Source organism: Cricetulus griseus, chromosome 3 (genome assembly GCF_003668045.3).
Source record: "Cricetulus griseus strain 17A/GY chromosome 3, alternate assembly CriGri-PICRH-1.0, whole genome shotgun sequence".
Lineage (NCBI taxonomy): Eukaryota > Metazoa > Chordata > Mammalia > Rodentia > Cricetidae > Cricetulus > Cricetulus griseus.
The window spans coordinates 236,406,847-236,425,929 of record NC_048596.1 but is presented as its reverse complement, the minus strand read 5'-3'; the positions used below and the strand labels follow the sequence as shown (position 1 = coordinate 236,425,929).

Genomic DNA, 19,083 nt, shown 5'->3' with positions numbered 1-19,083 from the left:
CTTCATTATAAGCTTCATTAGAACCCTGAAATGCATGGCATCAGAAACCTTGAGCAGCATTTCAAAGACACCGATGAGCAAGTGCAGGTAGTGTCTGCTGTCGTCATCTAGCTGCTCAGGATTCCACCATGTAGCACCTGCAGGAACATGGTGACAAAGAGAATCAATTGGTAAACCTACATGAGCATGCTGGGGGAGCTTTTCGTTTAAGTGAACTACTGAGTTAAGACCTCAGTGTTGCATCACATTTAAAGATTCATGACTGCGCCTTACCTGTAGGAAAAGATTTTGGAGCCTTCAGTGCAAAAATAAAACATTTCAGGGAAAATACAAGTAAAACAGCATCCTCCACAGCAACCCTCTGGGCAATGCGGAGCTGCTGTACATAATGTACCCACAGCTCCTCTGGCAGTCCTCTGTTCAGCATTAGTTCCAGGTGCCACTCTGCGGGGATTTCCTGTAACATTTATGGAAACAGAAACTAGTAATCCTGGAAGTAGTTCCAAACATGTGCTCTATGCATACACTTGGGCAGGTGTGCATATTCTAGCAGGAGAGTAGATTAACAATGGCATACAGACTGTTTGCAAGCATATGTGGATGGATATGCTGCTACAGCTGAAAAGGTGCTCAGTGCTCAGAAAGGACACTAATAGAACAATGTGAAAAACCCAACACCTGCACTGAACAGAACACAACTGCTCTACACTGCTAACACCAAGGACAAACACAGCTCCACTTACTGAACCTCACAAAAGACAGTCAGACATTATGAGGGGCTCACTTGGGCCACTTTTTAAAGGGTGAAGCAGCACACTAAGTTCACATAATTTTAGCTAGCAATGATTACCACTAGAATTTATAAAAATCCCAAGAGTATACATAAATATGATGAAAGTGTAATTCACTTAGCAAATGCTGTAATGGGCAGCCCTTTGAAGCTTAGAAGATAAATAAAAGAAAAATACTGCTGCAAACAGTAGATACTAAAACAATCTTGTTAACTCTAAATAGGGCACTAGGTACAAATGGAAACATGACCTTTAGTAACACTGTCAGAGACAATGGCAGGCCAGAGACAGCCAGACCTAGCAGAACACTCAACAATTTTAAATACACAGGGGACTGAAGAGATGGTTCAGTGGTTAAGAGAACTGACTGCTTTTCCAGAGGACCTGGGTTCCATTCCTAGCACCCACATGGCAGCTCACATCTGTCTGTATTGCCAAGATCTGACACCCTTTATACATATATGCAGGCAAACATCAATGCACATAAATTAGAAACAAATAAATATACGGAATATGCTTCCAATAAATAAAGTTTTGTTCAAGCACTAACTCTGGAAGTGAGTGTCATTACCAGAGTAGTTATGAGTGAAACTTGGATAATGACCTGACATAAAACCTTCCAACTGTGAAATCTTGTGATTTGAATAAGTTTGTTGCAAAAGCATGAGAGTACCTTGTCTAAACCCCCCTGCTATCACTGCTTCCCATTCCCCCAACTAGATCCAGACACCACAAGAGCTTAGCTTTGGTGCTTCAGCTCTGCCGGGATCAATAGGTCACGGTGAACTTCACTCAGTACTCAGCTTTGTGCAGACACCGGCTCCTTACCACAGCGGTGATGATGCTTTTGAGCTTCTCTATTTTTTTCTGCAACAAACTGAACACCCGTACAGCAAACGGAAAGCAGGTTTCTCTGAAGGATGAACAGCAAGAGATAAGCGCAGACACAATCACGTGAAATGTCACTTTCTGCTTCAGGTTGTAGGACTCCTTTTCCCCGGCATTTATTAACTCTTCCACCTTGGGAAATAAACATACTGGTTAGTCATGATCTTCCCAGGACAAACTTTTCTATCCATCCGGGCCTATCTATGTATCATGTATATAACATGAGACAACAAACAGCCTTTTAAAAAGCAGTAAATGCTGATTACTAAGTAATTATGCAAACACTTAGAAATTATAATGCACATAAATATACTTGACAAGTTAATGCATTCAAACCACATACTTAAAAATACAAACAGCAACAAAATCAATTAATCAGACACCTAATACCATTAAAAGGTTTACAAAAGTATTTTCTTTTAATTTCATTTTGCTATGTTAACAATGAAAAGACTTTAATATTTTAAATATAAATTAGGAAAAATGAAGATTAAAAAGAACAAAGTTTCTCACTAGTTCAAAAAATGATGTAAACAGTAAGGACTTAAACAATCTGTAGAATATGCTAAATTACTGGTTGTACGAGTTTTATAATCCTAGCACTGGGGAGACTGAGGCAAGATCAGGAATTCAAGGTTAGCCTGGGCTACATATTGAGTTCCAGGTCAGCTTGAACTCTAACTCTAGGCCACGCCCTCAAAGGAACACCCAAAACTACCTTTGTATTTGTTCAAAGTAAAACAGTTGTTTAAGAATGGAACAACAACAATGCCACACCTTTAAACCCAGCACTTGGGAGGCAGAGGCAGGCAGATCTCTGAGTTTGAGGCCAATCTGGTCTACAGAGTGAGTTCTAGGCCAGCCAAAGTTACACACAGAGAATCCCTGTCTCAAAACAACAAACGAACAAACAAAAAGAATGGGACAACAACAAAAGGACAAAAAAAAAGTCTGGTAGGGCAGAAATGGGTACCTAATGAGCATGAGAGGAGAGCACAGTGCAGAGGAAGACAGCACACCTACCAGCTTCAGCATTGAGGAGCGGTCTCCTGAACTTAAATTGAAGGCCAGTAACTGGACCATCTTCTGATTTCCTACACCAATTATTTCTCTTGACTTTCTGCTTTTAATAATATTTCCAAGAGCTATAAAAAATTTAAACACAGACAGCTCCACATCAGTGGCATTCATATAAAGAATTAGGTAAATTTAGATAAAATTCTTACTAGTTCTCTACAAAGGCTTGCTTTTTATTTTCCTTTTTAATCCAAGTCTGAATTTGTCTATGAGCCACTTAGTAAAAATAAAACATATCTTGCTGACATATAACAAATACAACTGCAAACAGCAAAGACAGTCAAATTTTAACTGATTTATCTTCTTTATAAAATAGATACCTGTTTTATCTAACAACTGGCTTTCTTACCTTCTTTCCAGCCTCTCAATAAAGGATGCAGAGAACAGATTCCTGATTTTGACAAATGTACAGCAATTTTCATATCAGGAGACTCTATGTCATCATTAGTAATGACCATAAAAGGCAACAACTGGACAGCCACCTGATTTGACAACTGATCATTTTTTCTTAGCACCTCTTCTTTACTCAGTATGTTTGCTGCTAGCTCAAGCACCCTGTACCTGGAAGACATGACAGCACATTTGTTTCAGAGACTTCAAGTCAACAGAATTCATTATTACACTGTTCTGGCTCAATTGGCAATAGCTTGCCTGGTCTCCTAACCAAAAATATTCCTCAGAGAGCACGAGGACACAACCTCAAATTCATGCTAAATAAAGGAGTTACCTAGCCAACAATTTTGTCCTATCAGATATCTTAAAAAACAAAAGCAAAAACCTTACCTGTAACAAAATATATTATATCAGATATCTCAGCCCCACTAGACAGTAGAGATTCAGATTCACTCATATAACCCTGAGCTGGAGAGATGGTTTAGCAGTTAAGAACACTGGTTGCTCTTCCAGAGGACCTGGCTTGTGCTCCCAGCACCCACACAGTAATTTAGCCAGTGGTAACAACACTTCTGGAAATTCTGACACCCTCTTCTGGCCCCGACAGGCACCAGCCATTTATGTGGTTCATAGAAATACAAGGAGGCAAAACGCCCCTACACATCACACCACATCACATAAATTAAATGAAAAGCATATCCTTTCTGGGAAAGGGAGAGACAGTTTTCATTAAGGGTGTGGCCCCTGCTAGATCAACCATAATCCACTGGATGGTCCCACACCCATGTGTATATGGGCAGCACATACTGTATTCGGAGGGTTATAAAGGAAGGAGGTAAAACTACAAAATTGGGAGGGAGGGAGGGAGCGAGGGAGGGAGGGAGGAGGTGAAGAGATAAAGGGTGGATCTAGAAGGAGTGGGGTGAATATGATCAAAATACACTGTACCCATGCATAACATTCTCAAATTATAAAAGCATCTCTCTCTCTCTCTCTCTCTCTCTCTCTCTCTCTCTCTCTCTCTCTCTCTCTCTCTCTCTATCCCTCCCTCCCTCCCTCCCTCTCCTATGTAATCAAATCTAAATCCTAAGATGTATCAGCAACTGACCTACAGGGCAGACAGAAAACTACACAAGACACCTTCTTATGTTCTCCTGATTGTTCATTTTTCTTGCAAAACAAAACAAAAAACAAAATGCTCATAGCTTATCATATGCTTAAGAATGTGTTTGCTACAAGTTTTTGAGCTGGTTTATTTTTTATTTGATTTAATTACAAATAGAATTAGAAAATTTTTCCTAACTTCTCAAAATTTAATATTGGTTTTTTGTTTTTTTTTTTCTCTTTTTTTTCTTTTTTAGAGACAAGGTCTCACTATGTACCTCTGGCTATCTTGGAACTTACTCTGAAGACCAGGTTGGCCTTGAACTCAAAAGAGCTCCACCTGCCTCTGCCTCCCGAGTGCTAGGATTAAAGGCATGTGCCACCACACCTGACTCTAATATTATATCTTACATTATATATTTTTGTATTTTATTTTTTAGAAGTTAAGGGCATACAAAATAGCATTCAAATACCAGATAATCAAACAGATATTTTATAGTTTATTCCACTAAGGTCTGTTCCACCAGGGCTGGTCAGTCGACTCACAGATCAAAGCTGCTACATAGGCCTCAACACCTGAGTTCAATTCCCAGACCCATGGGAAGGCAAAAACACAGAACCGACTCCACAAAATTGTCCTCTGACCTCCATGTGTATGCAGTGGCATGTACACACACACACACCAAATAAACTTTTTAAAAGCTCTGTTCTACAATCCCGAGCAAAGGGTCAATCACTAAGTTATTAAAGTCCTTCGGAAAAAAGGAAGAGAAGCAGTGTGAACTTAAGAGTTTCACTGATACACAGAGCATGAATACAGGAGAACAAGCACAAAACCACCCCTGAGCATGAACACAGGAGAACAAGCACATACCATCCCTTATTCTTTGAAAGTTCTGCCCTCTGGAAGAGATTCAGAAGATGTGAAATGGTCTCCTCCACATTGAAGTGTTGCTGGAAAATCTATAAAGGAAAACACAAGTATTTTCTTGCCAAATATGTGTTTCTAAAATGAAATTGAAAAAAATTATTTTTTTCAACTAATCATAAAGAATTTCTCCAAAGAATCCCAGTAGAACATCTTTTCTATGAGAATGTTTCTCTTGTACAATTTGTTTTACTTACAAGAACAATTTCTCAAAAGTGGCATTCATGACCCACTTATGTAGCTTAGGATCCCTAGCTGCTGACACAAAGCTCTTACAACAACACAAGAACTCACCAAGCATGTTTCTTTTTTGTAGTACTTCCTTACCCCAGCAAACTTTGCAGTCTGGCTACGTCTCTGAGACTCACCACCAGACTATGCTCAATGAACTCATTTCCAAACACATTCCTGCCTAGAGTCAAGCACCATGTGAGAAAACTAAGTATTTACAAACAAAATTTGCACACCCACAGAACACATTTACTTACCTCAAAAGCACTCAGAGCTGACAGAATGACATCTACATTATCATCACCCAATCGGGTTAGAATAGCTTCTTTAATGAAAGTCTCATCAATGCCCTCCTGAGCAAGAGAAAAGCAAATCAATGATTGCAACAAAGCTCACAAGCTTTTCCACTGGAAAAGACACCTAGAAACAGCAGTGTGGAGACCTGGCCCTGCTCTGAAAGCACAACAGATCAGAACCAGTCTCCTGAACACAACATGTACAAATCTAAGTGCCATCTTTTTAATTAAGGAGTTGACTTTGCTAAAACAGAGAGCCCAGAGAGAGATGACAGGCCAGTGAGATGATGGCTCTGTGGGTGAAGGCCCTTGCCACCAAACCTGACAATTTGAGTTCAATCTCCAATACTCACATGGTGGTCCTCTGACCCACAAATTTTTCTCTGACCACTGTGCAAACACTTGGTATACATGCACAGACACAAAATAAACAAATGAATAAATAATACAATTTTAAAAATTAACTATAACCCTTAAAATATAACAATATAAAACAAAACAAACAAATAAAATCCCCAAAACTCAACAAGGCAGATATTTTGAAAGAACTAAAAACAGTAAAATTTGACTTATCTGTAATGTTACAATGGAAATTCCAATTTCTTACTCTAGAATTAGGCTGGTCATTTTAAGGGGGAAGATGGAAAGTAAAGGTTATCTGACACAAACCTTTGCTGTTTTCATGACAGTCTTCAGGTGGTTAATGGCCAGAAGTCTCACAGGAGCCAGGGGATGATTCAAACTGAGCATCAAAGATGTGTCAGAGTCCTCTAAAAACTAAGTCCAACATGACAATTAAAATCATTTCATCTAATCTGCATAATACATAACCTAAAATGGAAACAGAAAACACCTTACACTGCCCAGTATACTGTGCAACAACCATCTAAACAAAGAAACAGAAAAGTCAGTTCATCTCTACAACACAGTATGAGTTACAACACATGAAAACATATTTTATACCTGGTGTGTTCTGTATACTTGTGTGGATGGATGAGTGGGTTCAGTTTAGTGAAATAGAATCATAATGTAACTCAGCACTTTTTATGATATATAATTCTAAGTGACACTACCGAGTTGTACCTCACTGAAGACAGTACAACCCAGAAAATCACAAAGAGATGCTGGAACTGGTGACAGCTTAGCTGACGCATAAAATCAAACTACAAAGGACGTCTATCTATCTCCTTGATTTGGAAATACAACACCACTAAAATAGCCCAATTTCAGGAGAAAAAAGTGCATTTATCTTTATAATATTCATTTTCAAGGCTAATTACAAGAACTGGCCAAGTTTCTTAGTATTTAGGCTTGAATCACCAGAAATGTCTTAAGCCTTATCATAGTCATGATTATGTGACCAAAGGCTCCTGCACTGGTAGATGCACACCTGGGGTGACAAGGCATGCTAGAAGCCTGTGAAGCCACCCATTGGTGACAACCAACATCATAGGAAATTCATTGGTGACAACCAACATCATAGGAAATTCCCAACATTCTCTGACTATTACATTTTTCTTCAGTTATGATTCCTGCCCAAGAGCCCTGTTTCTAGTAACTACATAAACTGTATAAATCCTCAGCTCTCTGATGTTATCCTCAGCTCTCTGATGTTTTTCAAACATGGAGGGAAGCAGGAAATTACTGCCTGGAGCTCTTCATATAGCCACAATACTACTTCCTGTCTTAGCTGTGCTGGGAAAGGACAACCTACCTGATATTTTCCTCCACTCGTAGAAAGAGAGATGAATTGGTGGAAAAGTTCCTGCTTTTTAAGGCCTGTAATTTCTTTCAGGTGTTCCTCTAATACAACATCTAATGTTCTGGGGTATCTAGGAAAGGAATTACAGTTCATTCAATATTCTAAAACTACATGTACAAAACACATACTATACGTAAAGGCAAATATTGATTAAGTCTGTCACTGAAGGGTCTAGAAATATGGGAATATAGAATTATAAACTTGGAGAAATAAGAACTGGCAGCTAGCAGCTTTGTTAACTTTTAGCAATGGCTTTTTGCCTTACAGCCAGCACCTCTGTCAGCAGCCAGGGGTTAACTTTTAATGATTAAACCCCCCTTCCCCTTACAGTCCACAACTGCTGTGGACCAAGGTTAATGTTTAATAGTTGTTCTTATGTGAGTGTCTCCCTTGTATTGTTTTGTGTCTTTCCCAGCTATAGAGAGAACAGCTATGTCAGAAAAGCTACAGGCTTCTGCAAACACCATTAAGCCAATGTAATGTGACTCTAAGCTTTACCTCAAGATTGCAAAATTTCTTTTGCCCCATGCCTTACTTACTTACTTACTATAAAAAGGGGGCCAAACCCACTCCCACTGTCAGTTTCAGAAGCCTGAACTCTGGTTGTGGTCCAAGCTAGCTGGTAATCTTTCTATGCCCAGAGGTGATTTTTGGAATAAAGTTTACTTCTGGTTTCATAGACTTCAGTGGTCTGTCTTCCATTATTTGCAAGTCCCCAGACTCAACAGTTACTATGAAGACAATAAAAAGTCTCTAGTTTAAAACAATTATACTGACCACAGACCCTTCACAACCCCTATTTCCTTTTGTCTTTCGATATATCTCATTCTAAATATACTGTTCCTTTCTGAAAAGGGAAAAGAAAAAGTATTTGCAATCCATCACAACTTGCAAGTTATCCTTTGCATAACAGATCAACTCTGAAGATGAACACCCACACACATACCCACACAACTTACTTGCTTTCTAAGAGTCTGATAAGTGGAAGGAACTGCTCATTAAGTAGAGCTACTTCACTAGCATGGGTTTCCTCCTGGGAACTGTATGAAATATACTCTTCAAAAAGAAGGCTGCAAAAGAAAGCAGAACACCAACAGATATGGGTTATCATTCATGGAATCCCTGCTGTGTATTAAGTTCCTTACAGATAATATCTCTAATTATCACACCTCCATAGGAAAGAAATTTTGTTGATTTTGCTGATGGAAAAAAAAAAATTAGGGCAGCCGGGCATTGGTGGCGCACGCCTTTAATCCCAGCACTCAGGAGGCAGAGGCAGGTGGATCTCTGTGAGTTCAAGGCCAGCCTGGTCTCAGAGCGAGTGCCAGGATAGGCTCCAAAGCTACACAGAGAAACCCTGTCTCAAAAAACCAAAATAAATAAATAAATAAATAAATAAATAAATAAAACTAGGGCATAAGAAAGCTTCCAAATTGCCTGAGGTCAAATGAGACAGCAACAAACAGAAATCAAGTGTAGTAACCCTTTCTATGCCAGAAAGAGTGGAGGAGGGCTATAAATTTTAAATGCCATTCTGATTCCAGCCTATAAACTAAGCCTCCATGCATACAAATGAGGCACACCTGCAGGCAGGCTTCTTTCTCACCTAACATACTGGCAAAACATACCCAAGAGGACTGGCTTCCAAAACTACTATTCTTACTGAAGTGGTGTAAAGCCAGATTCCAACCTATGTCAAACTACAACACCTAAACATTCTATTCATCACAACAAAGTGTCAGTCAAATAGGAAATGAAAAGGGGGAGACAGAAATGGCTTTCAGAGAAAAGGAGGAAATAATTTCCATTGCATACCTACTCTAAATATTAAGACTCTCAGCAAAACTTACTGAGTATCAGCTTTGATGTGCTATTTCAGGCACTTCAGCCCATTTATTAATAGAAAATTTTAAACACCTGTAATCTTTGTTATGGGCTACTACCTTCTCATTTTCTTCTATAAGCATTAAAGACAATCAAGAGAAATTTACTTTTGCACTTTTTGCTGTCAGTTGTTAGATTTCAAAACTCCAAAATTAGTGAAATGATAGGCAGTGCAAACAAAATACATTAAAAAGAGAACTAGAAAACTACTGATGTATCCTGAAATGAATACTTAAGTCATAAATATGCAAATCAGAAGCATGTTAACAGCAATCTTACCTAGCCAGTAAGTGATCTAAGTTGTTCGTCAGTGGTATTTTTCTAAGTATTGCTTCTAAGTGTCTCTTGTAGATCTGACCATCAGTCCCTTCAGTTTCTTCTCCTTAATATGTACACAGATGAAAGCTGAGTTAGGGATATTCTTTTTGGTATGCTTATGATTAAATTTACTTACAGCAGAAAACCTTTCTATTAGTAACTTGGTTGCACAAACCTTTTTATAACAGATTTAACATAATTTTAGAGATGTTTTTCTTAGTATTCAAACTTAACTTAGAGATGTTTTGTTAGTATTTTCTAAGCAGCCATAGAACCAAGTATTTACTTTCTTTTCTGTTTACTGAATCAAAGAGAAACAATGTAAATTATCATTTCCTTTCACAATTTGGATTTTTATGTATGAAATCTTGGCTTACTTTCTGGCAGCTGGATACTTACTGTGAATGAAACACTAGAGATCATTAAGTATCTAGATGGGAAGCAAAGGTTTACTTTACAGAGCCTATGCAAAGAGCAGAATCCTGAGAAATTTCTCAGAATGATGGCACTCCCTTCAGTGAACCTGCCCAACCCTAGAGATGTTTCATTAAATAGACACGTTACATAGAAACAACTGAATAGAAGAAATTTTAAATTGTTTAAAGTGTCTGTCCTATTTGAAGACAGTTGGAACTTAGAAAGCTTTTAGGTCCAAATGCAAATCACACACCCGCAATGTGCTGAACAATGGAGGCAACCAGATGAGGAAGCATGTAGCGCAGAAGAGGACTGACATCGTAGCTTTCGGAGATCCCGTGAAGCAGCTCTATAAGGTCTGGAACACTACACAAGTGAGGAAATGGTCTGTAAAGAAGCAAGCATGCATGATATCCATAAATTAGACAACTAGCAAGTATCTTACCAAAAATTATTCAAAACAACTTCACTAGCCTCCCACTATAAAACAAAACATACTTTTTTCCAAGGGCTTCTGGCTTCTGTCGCTGTAAGAGAATTATCAGGCAACCTAATCCATCCTTGACCTGAGAAGGAACCTTGGTCAATGTTCTGATGAGCTGAGATGCCAATGAGTTCACAAAGGTATCTTCCATCGTTACTTTCACAGAAATCTGACAGATTATCATGTAGGTGGCAGCTCTATAATCTGGTAAAGATGATTTCAACCCCTAAATATTTTTAAGATATAAGGAAAATGACAAAATATAGAATTATGCTTTTCTACTTAACATGTTACTTAAGTGAAACAAATTAGAAATGTCAATGTTTGCCCTGATTTACATCAAACATAGTAAATACACATATTGAAACATCACATGGTATACCACAGTCATGCACAATCCTTATGCTTCCATGTATAAGACACAAAACAAATTGTAAGCCAGTTGTCACAGAACTCAGGAGGCTTAGACAGGATGAACATGAGTTCAGAACCAGTGTGGTCCACACTGCAAAAGGCTCTCTCAAAGAACAAAAACAAACAACCTAAGGTTAGCAAGATGGCTCAATGGGTATAGGTACTTGGCACCATGTCTGACGATCTAAGTTCAATCCTCAAGGCACACATGATGGAAGAATAAAATAGGCTCACACAAGTTAAAAAAGGTCAATATAAGCTAATATACACTGACAGCCAATAAATCTTAAATGGAAAATCAAGGTGTTCATTTCCTTTCCTCTCCTATGTGGATACAGGGAAGAGACAAATCATAGGATGAGAAGGGACAAACTTCAGAAAAGCCTCCTAACTCAGACATCTACTACACATCCTAACAAGAGGCAATAATGTCTGACTGACCTGTAAGTTCACATCTTTGGAAGGGAGTAAAAACTATATTGTATTGAAGATAGTAACCTGGGTCATACGAAGAAAGCTAACGTTTATTAGATTCTCATTTAATAACCGAGGTCGTTTTTAACCTAAAGATTGAATCTTAACAACCATTCAAAATAAACCATCAATTTAAAAACATGAATTTCTCCATGAAATTTTCAAAAGCAAGCAATTTCCTTTATGTGTAAAATGATTGACTTGACTAACCTTTTGGATGTACGGAAATAGTTTGGCAACTACATTGTCCGATAGGTTCTCAGCAGCCACTAGAGCAGACACAATGGTGGAAGCATAGAAGGCCAAGAGCACTCTCAACTGAGCTGAGCTTCCCGGATACTCAGCAAACGCCTGAAATAGGGAACACAACACACATGTAGGCTCTTTTGAAGCACTCTTGGCTCTTTAAGTATCATATGCAACACTGGGTTAGGATGACAAGCTTACTGACTTTTTAGATAGTTTCTATTTAATAATCACCATAGCTGGAATTTGACAAGCAATAAACTAATGTATTTTTGTAGAAAATACCTTTTGGTGAAAAGACTGACTCTCCACCTGCTCACGCACCCCAAGAGCAGACATTTCAACATAGAAACTTCTTCCAAGTTCCACTGAATGTTTCCTTTCTCAGATCTAGCAATCATTTTATATGAGTTCACACACTCAACAACACTCTCATGGCTCACCTTCACAGATTTGGTCACCAGGCTGCAAATAAAATCCATAAATCCAAGGTCTTTGTAGCAATGTGTGACCAAAGTTCCTCTAGCTAAGGGCACTCCAGATTGCTGTTATTGACAAAAAGAACAAACTATTAGAAACAACTGCCAACCGCTACCCCAAGTATCTATCTAGTAACATGTATATATTGTGGCAAGTCATCTCTCCTTATTACTGGTGCTGATGAGATTAACACATAAACACTTAGAAACTCTAGAAACTCCAAACAGTGAAGGGAGAAGAACTCATAAATGTCACTTATGTATATATTTAATCTCAATTCTCTAGCTCTTAATCGTTCTACAGTAGGATTTGTTTTTTGAGTCAAGATGACATTATTCTGTCTCTGCCTCACAATATCCTAATAGCAGAAACAGACCCAGACCCTGGCCAACCTATACTGCTATTCTCACTAACTACTACTGCCCATGGCTTATGAATAAACATTAACAAAACAATTAAATGAAAACTGCAAGTAACTTTTAATGGGAGAGTGAGGCTTGGCTACTTGGAAAGTTTCTAGATGGTGAAGTCTGTGGAAGGCTTCAAAATGGTCTTGATTTTGTGAGCAGCATGAATGCTGGGAAAGGCAGCTTGAGCAGCAGCTTTAGCACAGGCTAGACTTTATGAACTCCAGTTAGCCTGACTAATTTTCATCCAGATTCTGAAATCTTTTTAATTCCCTCCCTCTAGTTCCTTCTGACTGCCAACTTCAGCTAGCACCTGTGTGTCACTAGCTCTTGGTGCAGGCCCAGGGTCTGCTGGTCTGCTTTCACCCTAAACAGCTGCCTCCCAGCCCCATCAGCACACTCACATGCAGTAAAGTTCCTGCCTGTGACAATCGCATACTTGCTTCTAGTCTCTGTTGCAGACAGATTTTACTACGCCCTTCTTCTTAGGTAACTATCCTTTCATTTCAAACACCATATTCAATTTTAACAATTTCCTGATGCTCTTCAAGTTAGCCTTATCCCCCCCCTTTTTTTCCTTTTGTTTTTTTGAGACAGGGTTTCTCTGTGTAACAGCCCTGGCCATCCTAGAACTCACTTTGTAGACCAGGCTGCCTCCTGAGGGCTGGGCTTAAAGGCGTGCACCACCACTGCCTGGCTCTTATCTTTTTAATTTAAGTATTTTAAGTATTTTAATTTAAGTATTTTAAGAGTTACATTTCCCCATCTTTTTAAAAATTTCTTTGGTACCAAAATTACAAATGCAAAGTGTACTGTATAGTACAAAGAGTAGGGTTCATATTGCAACTGTGCCCACTTTGGTTATAGGAACCCTAGTAAGTAGCTTCAATTTTCTGGGTCTGTCCTCACCTCTATAAAGAGTTCATAAGACTCCAAGACAGTATGATGTAAAATGCCTAGTCTAATGTCAGGTACCAAATAAATACTAGATCTCATTAATAAGAGTTTCAACAGGAAGCTAGGAAACAAATGGTATAGATAATATGGGACTATCCCCAGGATCACTAAGGGCTTTACTTTTCCCAAATTAAATTAAACTGAATTGAATTCCAAATTCCCCACTCTTTCCCTCTTGTTCCTTCTGATTGCTAGCTTTACTACCACCTGCCAGTAGCTCTTTCTGCAGGCAGATCTGTGACTCTGAGGTCAGCCTTGTCTACATAGTGATTTTCAGGCCGGGCAGGGCTACACAGAGAGAACTTTTCTCTAAATGATAAAGTTCAAAAATAGCTTGGGCTGTATAGTGAGACCCTACCACCAAATAAAGACTAGCCAAGCAACTAGGGAGGAAGGTGATGGATCTCTGTGAGTTGAGGACAGCCAGGGCTTCATAGTGAGATCCTGTCTCAAAAGAAAACAAAAGAGCAAAAACAAGACAAAAAAACCTTAATCATGATGTATAGGAATTATATATATGAATGAATGTGGCATTTAAAAATCTTACCTTAACAGGAGACAGCCAAAACCACTTGTGTTTTGGATTACTAATTTTGAGAAGCTGTATCACCCTCACAAATACCCGTGTCTCATGGTATGGTAGAACACAAGCAATGAGACTATCAGGATTGTAAAGATGGATGTGGAACCTAAGAAAAATATGAAACAATTAAGCCAACACAAAATACAAAATTCACAGGTACTTGTTTTTGTTCTTTCTTTTGACACAATCTCACTGTGTAGTCCTGCGTAGCATTCAACTAGCTATGTAGACCAGACCAGGATGGCCTTGCCTCACAGAGAAACTCAGAGATCCACCAGCCTGTGCTTTCCAAGAGTACATTAGCATGCCTGGCAGGCACATGTCTCTAAAAGGTCCAGATCCTGTCTCGATGAGGTACAAAGACCTAGGGATGAGTATCAATCACAACAAGATAAAGAGTACTTAGATGATAAACCCTCTATTTAGTATTCAAGTTTGATTCAACATAGTTCAATCAATTCTAAAGCAATAACATTTTGAATATTCAGTATCAAAATTTATACTATTAACTTTCAACTTCAATGAAACTGTGTAATCATCACCAAACCACAGAAAACTAACTGGCTAACAAGACAACTGGTGGAGCTTATCTGTGCTCCAGTCACCTTCTACAGCTTTCCTAACTACCATATTTTAATAATAATAACAATAATAATAATTTTGGTTGTTTTTTCAAGACAGGGTTTCTCTGTGTAGCCCTGGCTGTCCTGGAACTCATTTTATAGACCAGGCTGGCCTTGAACTCAAGAGCTCTACCCGCCTCTTCCTCCCAAGTGCTGGGACTAAACCACCACACCCCATGAAAACCAAAAGATTAATAAAATCACATTAATTTCTTCAGATAGAAAAAAAAATGACAGTCACTTACAATTTGTATATGAACTTGAAAAATCTGGTTGCCAGTCCATCTATGCTAAGAATATTAAGACGCATTTATTATTTGTCCCAAATCTATATAATGCAGCTTTCCTCTAGTGCTTTTCCTGATTCTTTCCACGTAGTGAGACCACTCCTATCTGTCTAAGCTGTTCTGTTCTTTTACATGTACTAAAAAAAAAAAAAAAAGTATATATGTATATATATATATATATATATATATATATATATATATAGTAATATAGTATATGTAGTGCCCACATAAGCCTGTGTACCACCTCATATACTTGCTCACAAAGGTCAGGGGGCACTGGATCCCATGGAACTAGAGTTACAGGTAGTTATGAGTGTTGTTTTACCTTTGGCACAGTGGCTGCACCTTAATCCATAGCTATTTCAGCCAGCAATTGCAACTCCAGAAGTTATCAGCCTGCTTCTCTAGCATGGAGCAACATAGCCACTTAGGGAGGGAATCCTGTTCCTGAAGGAACCTGCTCTGTCATTGCCTCTAAAAGTAGCTTTAACTAAATCTCTATCATTCAATTTATAAATAGGACTCAGGATTCAAAGGCAGGGTAAAAACCTGCTAGCTCTCCGAAAGAGCCGTTTTCACTTCACCAAACCAGAAAAACCTATGCCACTCCAAATCCCACTCTACTTCTTCTTATGTCTATCTCTCCCAGATGCCCTCTGAGGCTCTGATTACTTTCTGTCAACTAGTTGCTAGCTTTCGGCCTTCTGATCCAAGGTTAACGTTATTTAATTAATGCAAATGCAAACTTGAGGTTCACAGTGTGATTGTATATCCCAACATTAGTGGCCCCTGATATAAGTGCTGAGAACCCCACCTAACCCCTTTTTGAGAAGAGTAAGCAGATTTCACCACTCTGACATTTCTTTAGCTCCTACAAGTACTTTTAATAGTGCCAGACCTTGTCTTCTATTAATTTTATATGGGCTTTAATAGTAACAAGACACCACTTGCAAGGAATTTTCTCAACAAATCCTGGCATAGCCTACCTCTCTAAATCTTGTGTAAACTTTTACTAAGGCATATATTTAAAGACAGCCACCAAAGACAACCTAAAGATGTTTTGTTGTTGGTTTTTCGGTTTTTGTTTTGTTTGCTTTTTTTTTTTTTTTTTTTTTTTTTTTGATTTTTTTTTTTTTTTTGATTTTTTTGAGTCAGGGTTTCTCTGTGTAACAGCTCTAGCTGTCCTGGAACTTACTTTGTAGACCAGACAGGCCTCAAACTCACTGAGAGCGGACTGCTCTAGATTAAAGGCATGTTCTACCACCACTTGGCATCCTACAGATGTTTTTTTTTTTTTTTTTTACAACATTTAACAAAGTTTGCTGAATAAAAGTTACAAAAGTTTGGTTCCTAGTATCCACAGTGCTTAGTACAGGACCTACTATGTACATGCTTAATACACATCACTAATACTACATGATTTGGGTTGATATTTTAATGGACAGTCTTAACCTCTAGTGTAGTAAGAAAGAAATTTAATAGTTTTGCCCTTGTGAATGAATCTGCAATGGCAAAGAACACTGTTCCTTAGAACTAATGAAGTCCAGACTGGTCTGATAGCTCATACCTATAACCATAGTACTGAGGTAGGCGTAAGAGTTCAAAGCCTTAATTTCAAGACTTGGGAGGCAAAAGCAGGTAGATTCATGAATTTGAAATCAGCCTGATTTACATAGTTTTAGGCCAGTCAGGGCTACAAGGAAAGGCACATTCTGAAAAAAGAAAAGATAGAGAAAAAGCTAAAAATCAGTTCAAGCTGTATGAGACCCTATTCCCAAAACAAAACTAGACAAGAGTATAACACTAATAAATAAAAGACCCAGAAACTGATATTGGGGTTTAAGCGTCAAGCTGAATATCAGAAAAAAGCAAAGCAGCTGGACACTAGCTTCTTACCTCTACCTCAGGCTGAACATGCTAATCCTATCTGTCTATCTCTTAATCCTGGGTCAAACTTTAATACATCATGAATAATGTATCACTACACAAGAGTGATGACATATGCCTTTAATCCCAGCATTGGGGAGGAAAAGGGCTGATGTCTGTGAGTTTGAGATCAACCAAGAGATACACAGTGAGGCCCAGCAAACAACACAGCTTTAACAGGTATTCACAACTATTTAAGTTTGTAAAGGATTAACATGGTTAGCTACCTGTGAATCAACCATTCCAGACACTTCTGGGCTGGCTTAAGCAGGAAATAAGGAGACAGGTGAATGAGGAACAATGAAATGTTTTCATCCAGCTGTTTGTTCACTGCTTTGGTCTGAACGCTGCGCTCCAAGGTTTTTGCTAGCTGGCTGAACAATGGTGCTTCAAACTGTTCAAAGGCAGGGTCAATTCCAAGAAGCTCCTCCAGGCCAGTGCATCCTAGAAGAAGAGTCACTTATAACTTCCTTCTAAGCAAACTCAACAAACAGATCTTCTAGTTTTCCTTACTCTTTGTCCAAGAACTAATAATGCATAATGCACTCTCAAACGTTGGTTTTAGCTTTTATGTATAAGATAAATCTGATCTCACTCACTAGGAGAAAAGAAAGTACTTCATATCAAGATATTTTTAATACTTATTATAAATACACTCAATTTTGGAAGACTCCTCCCACACCTCATTCACTGTCTCAGTTCTCCTTATTTTTCTTCCTTTTTACATATTAGTTTCTTTGTGAAATTTTAGATATCACTACTTATAAATTCAAGCATCAAGCAAGATTGCCTTTTTTCCCCTTAACGAGACAAATCAAGTTAGACACTGTTCGGGAATCGAACAGGGCACAGAAAAAGCCCCTAATACCATTGCTCCCGGAGCTTTGCTAAATGAAAGGGAGCTCACCGATGGCAAAGGCGGTGTCTCTGTCGATGGTAGCCGCTTCCTTAGGGTCAAACAACAGAGAGGCAACTTCATGTCTAGTTAGGAGGCTGGGATCAGTTTGAGGGAGGGCGAGTCGCTGGAGTTGCTGGGCTAAGGACGTCATCTTGCAAAGGAGAGGATGTCTCAAAACACGGGCTAAGAACAAACATCGTGGAAAGTGTTTTGCGAAACTTCGAAGTGACTTTACTTGGCAGCACAGGCAACACCGCGCTCAGTACTCTAGAGGCCACAGAAACCCGCCGCCCAGCACTCCAGAACCCCCCCGAAGCTCAATCACCACGGTAACAGCATTAACTACACCGCGGCAGCGCATGCTTTACCCAGGCGGGGACCACGGCTGCAAAGCCCACCCTGGCTACCCGTCCCAAGCTACAGCCGCTCCCGGCCGGAACGTGCTCCTCCTCACCCTGAACTCGGAATATCCGCAGGATTCAACAACCAACAACTCTTCAGAGCAGCTCCCACATGGTGCCGGCGCGATCCCGGAACTCTAAAGCACTCCTCATAGGAACTTCCTGTTTCGCACTACGGCAAGAGAAGACGGACATATTTGTAGGAAACGCGATACGATAGCCCCGCCTCCCCGACACAAAGTCAACCTCGAGTGTGTAATCCCCCACCTACTTCCCCTTCCTCACTCCTGATCTTCGAAGCCCCGCCCTCGTCCTCGCGCCTCTCTGAAGCTCCGCCTTCCATCCTCTCCTCTTTCCAAGACCCCACCTTTATCCCACGCCCCTCGCAGTATTTTACTAAGCCACGCCCACAACCAGTATCCCCTTCCTGGCCTTCCCCAAAGGCCACGCTCACGAGCCCCGCCCTTTTCTGGGCCCCGCCCCTTGGGACTAGGGCTTGCCTCTCGTGATTCCTGCTGTCATGACTGGTGTTGCTGTGTGCCCTTAGGCTAAGGTCTGGGATTCAGTCTCTGAACCGCCTTTTGGAGTTTTTATGGGTATGTTGCAGGGATGGTTCATTCACGAGATGCTTATCCATCCAGCCAGGAGCTGAGGCGCAGAAAGCTGTTTTGTAGGAGTACAGATCTCTGCACCATACTTCCTACTCCGCTGTAGGAACCTCCTCAAATTCTTCACTTGACTGAGTTTGTCACATGCTACACGAGGCAGGGACAAACCTGGGATGAGGGGCAGACCCCAGTGCAGTCTGGTTGAT

General features: G+C 39.6%; 1 protein-coding gene across 1 annotated transcript in view; it reads right to left on the bottom strand.

The window, feature by feature from the left end:
- Positions 1-18,481, bottom strand: part of Heatr1 (HEAT repeat containing 1) — a 44,235-nt gene extending 25,754 nt beyond the window's left edge. Inside the window, exons 1-19 of the mRNA XM_027409449.2 lie at positions 18,323-18,481; positions 17,878-18,051; positions 17,198-17,414; positions 14,099-14,240; positions 12,151-12,252; positions 11,672-11,812; positions 10,588-10,799; positions 10,343-10,476; positions 9,634-9,736; positions 8,430-8,540; positions 7,423-7,540; positions 6,378-6,485; positions 5,670-5,765; positions 5,128-5,216; positions 3,106-3,317; positions 2,703-2,824; positions 1,620-1,811; positions 274-457; positions 1-137 (exon numbers count right to left, since the gene is read on the bottom strand). Coding sequence (XP_027265250.1) covers positions 1-137; positions 274-457; positions 1,620-1,811; positions 2,703-2,824; positions 3,106-3,317; positions 5,128-5,216; positions 5,670-5,765; positions 6,378-6,485; positions 7,423-7,540; positions 8,430-8,540; positions 9,634-9,736; positions 10,343-10,476; positions 10,588-10,799; positions 11,672-11,812; positions 12,151-12,252; positions 14,099-14,240; positions 17,198-17,414; positions 17,878-18,019 — 2,562 coding nt within the window. The 5' untranslated portion in view covers positions 18,020-18,051; positions 18,323-18,481. The remainder of the gene's footprint in view (positions 138-273; positions 458-1,619; positions 1,812-2,702; positions 2,825-3,105; positions 3,318-5,127; positions 5,217-5,669; positions 5,766-6,377; positions 6,486-7,422; positions 7,541-8,429; positions 8,541-9,633; positions 9,737-10,342; positions 10,477-10,587; positions 10,800-11,671; positions 11,813-12,150; positions 12,253-14,098; positions 14,241-17,197; positions 17,415-17,877; positions 18,052-18,322) is intronic.
- Positions 18,482-19,083: the final 602 nt, after the last annotated feature.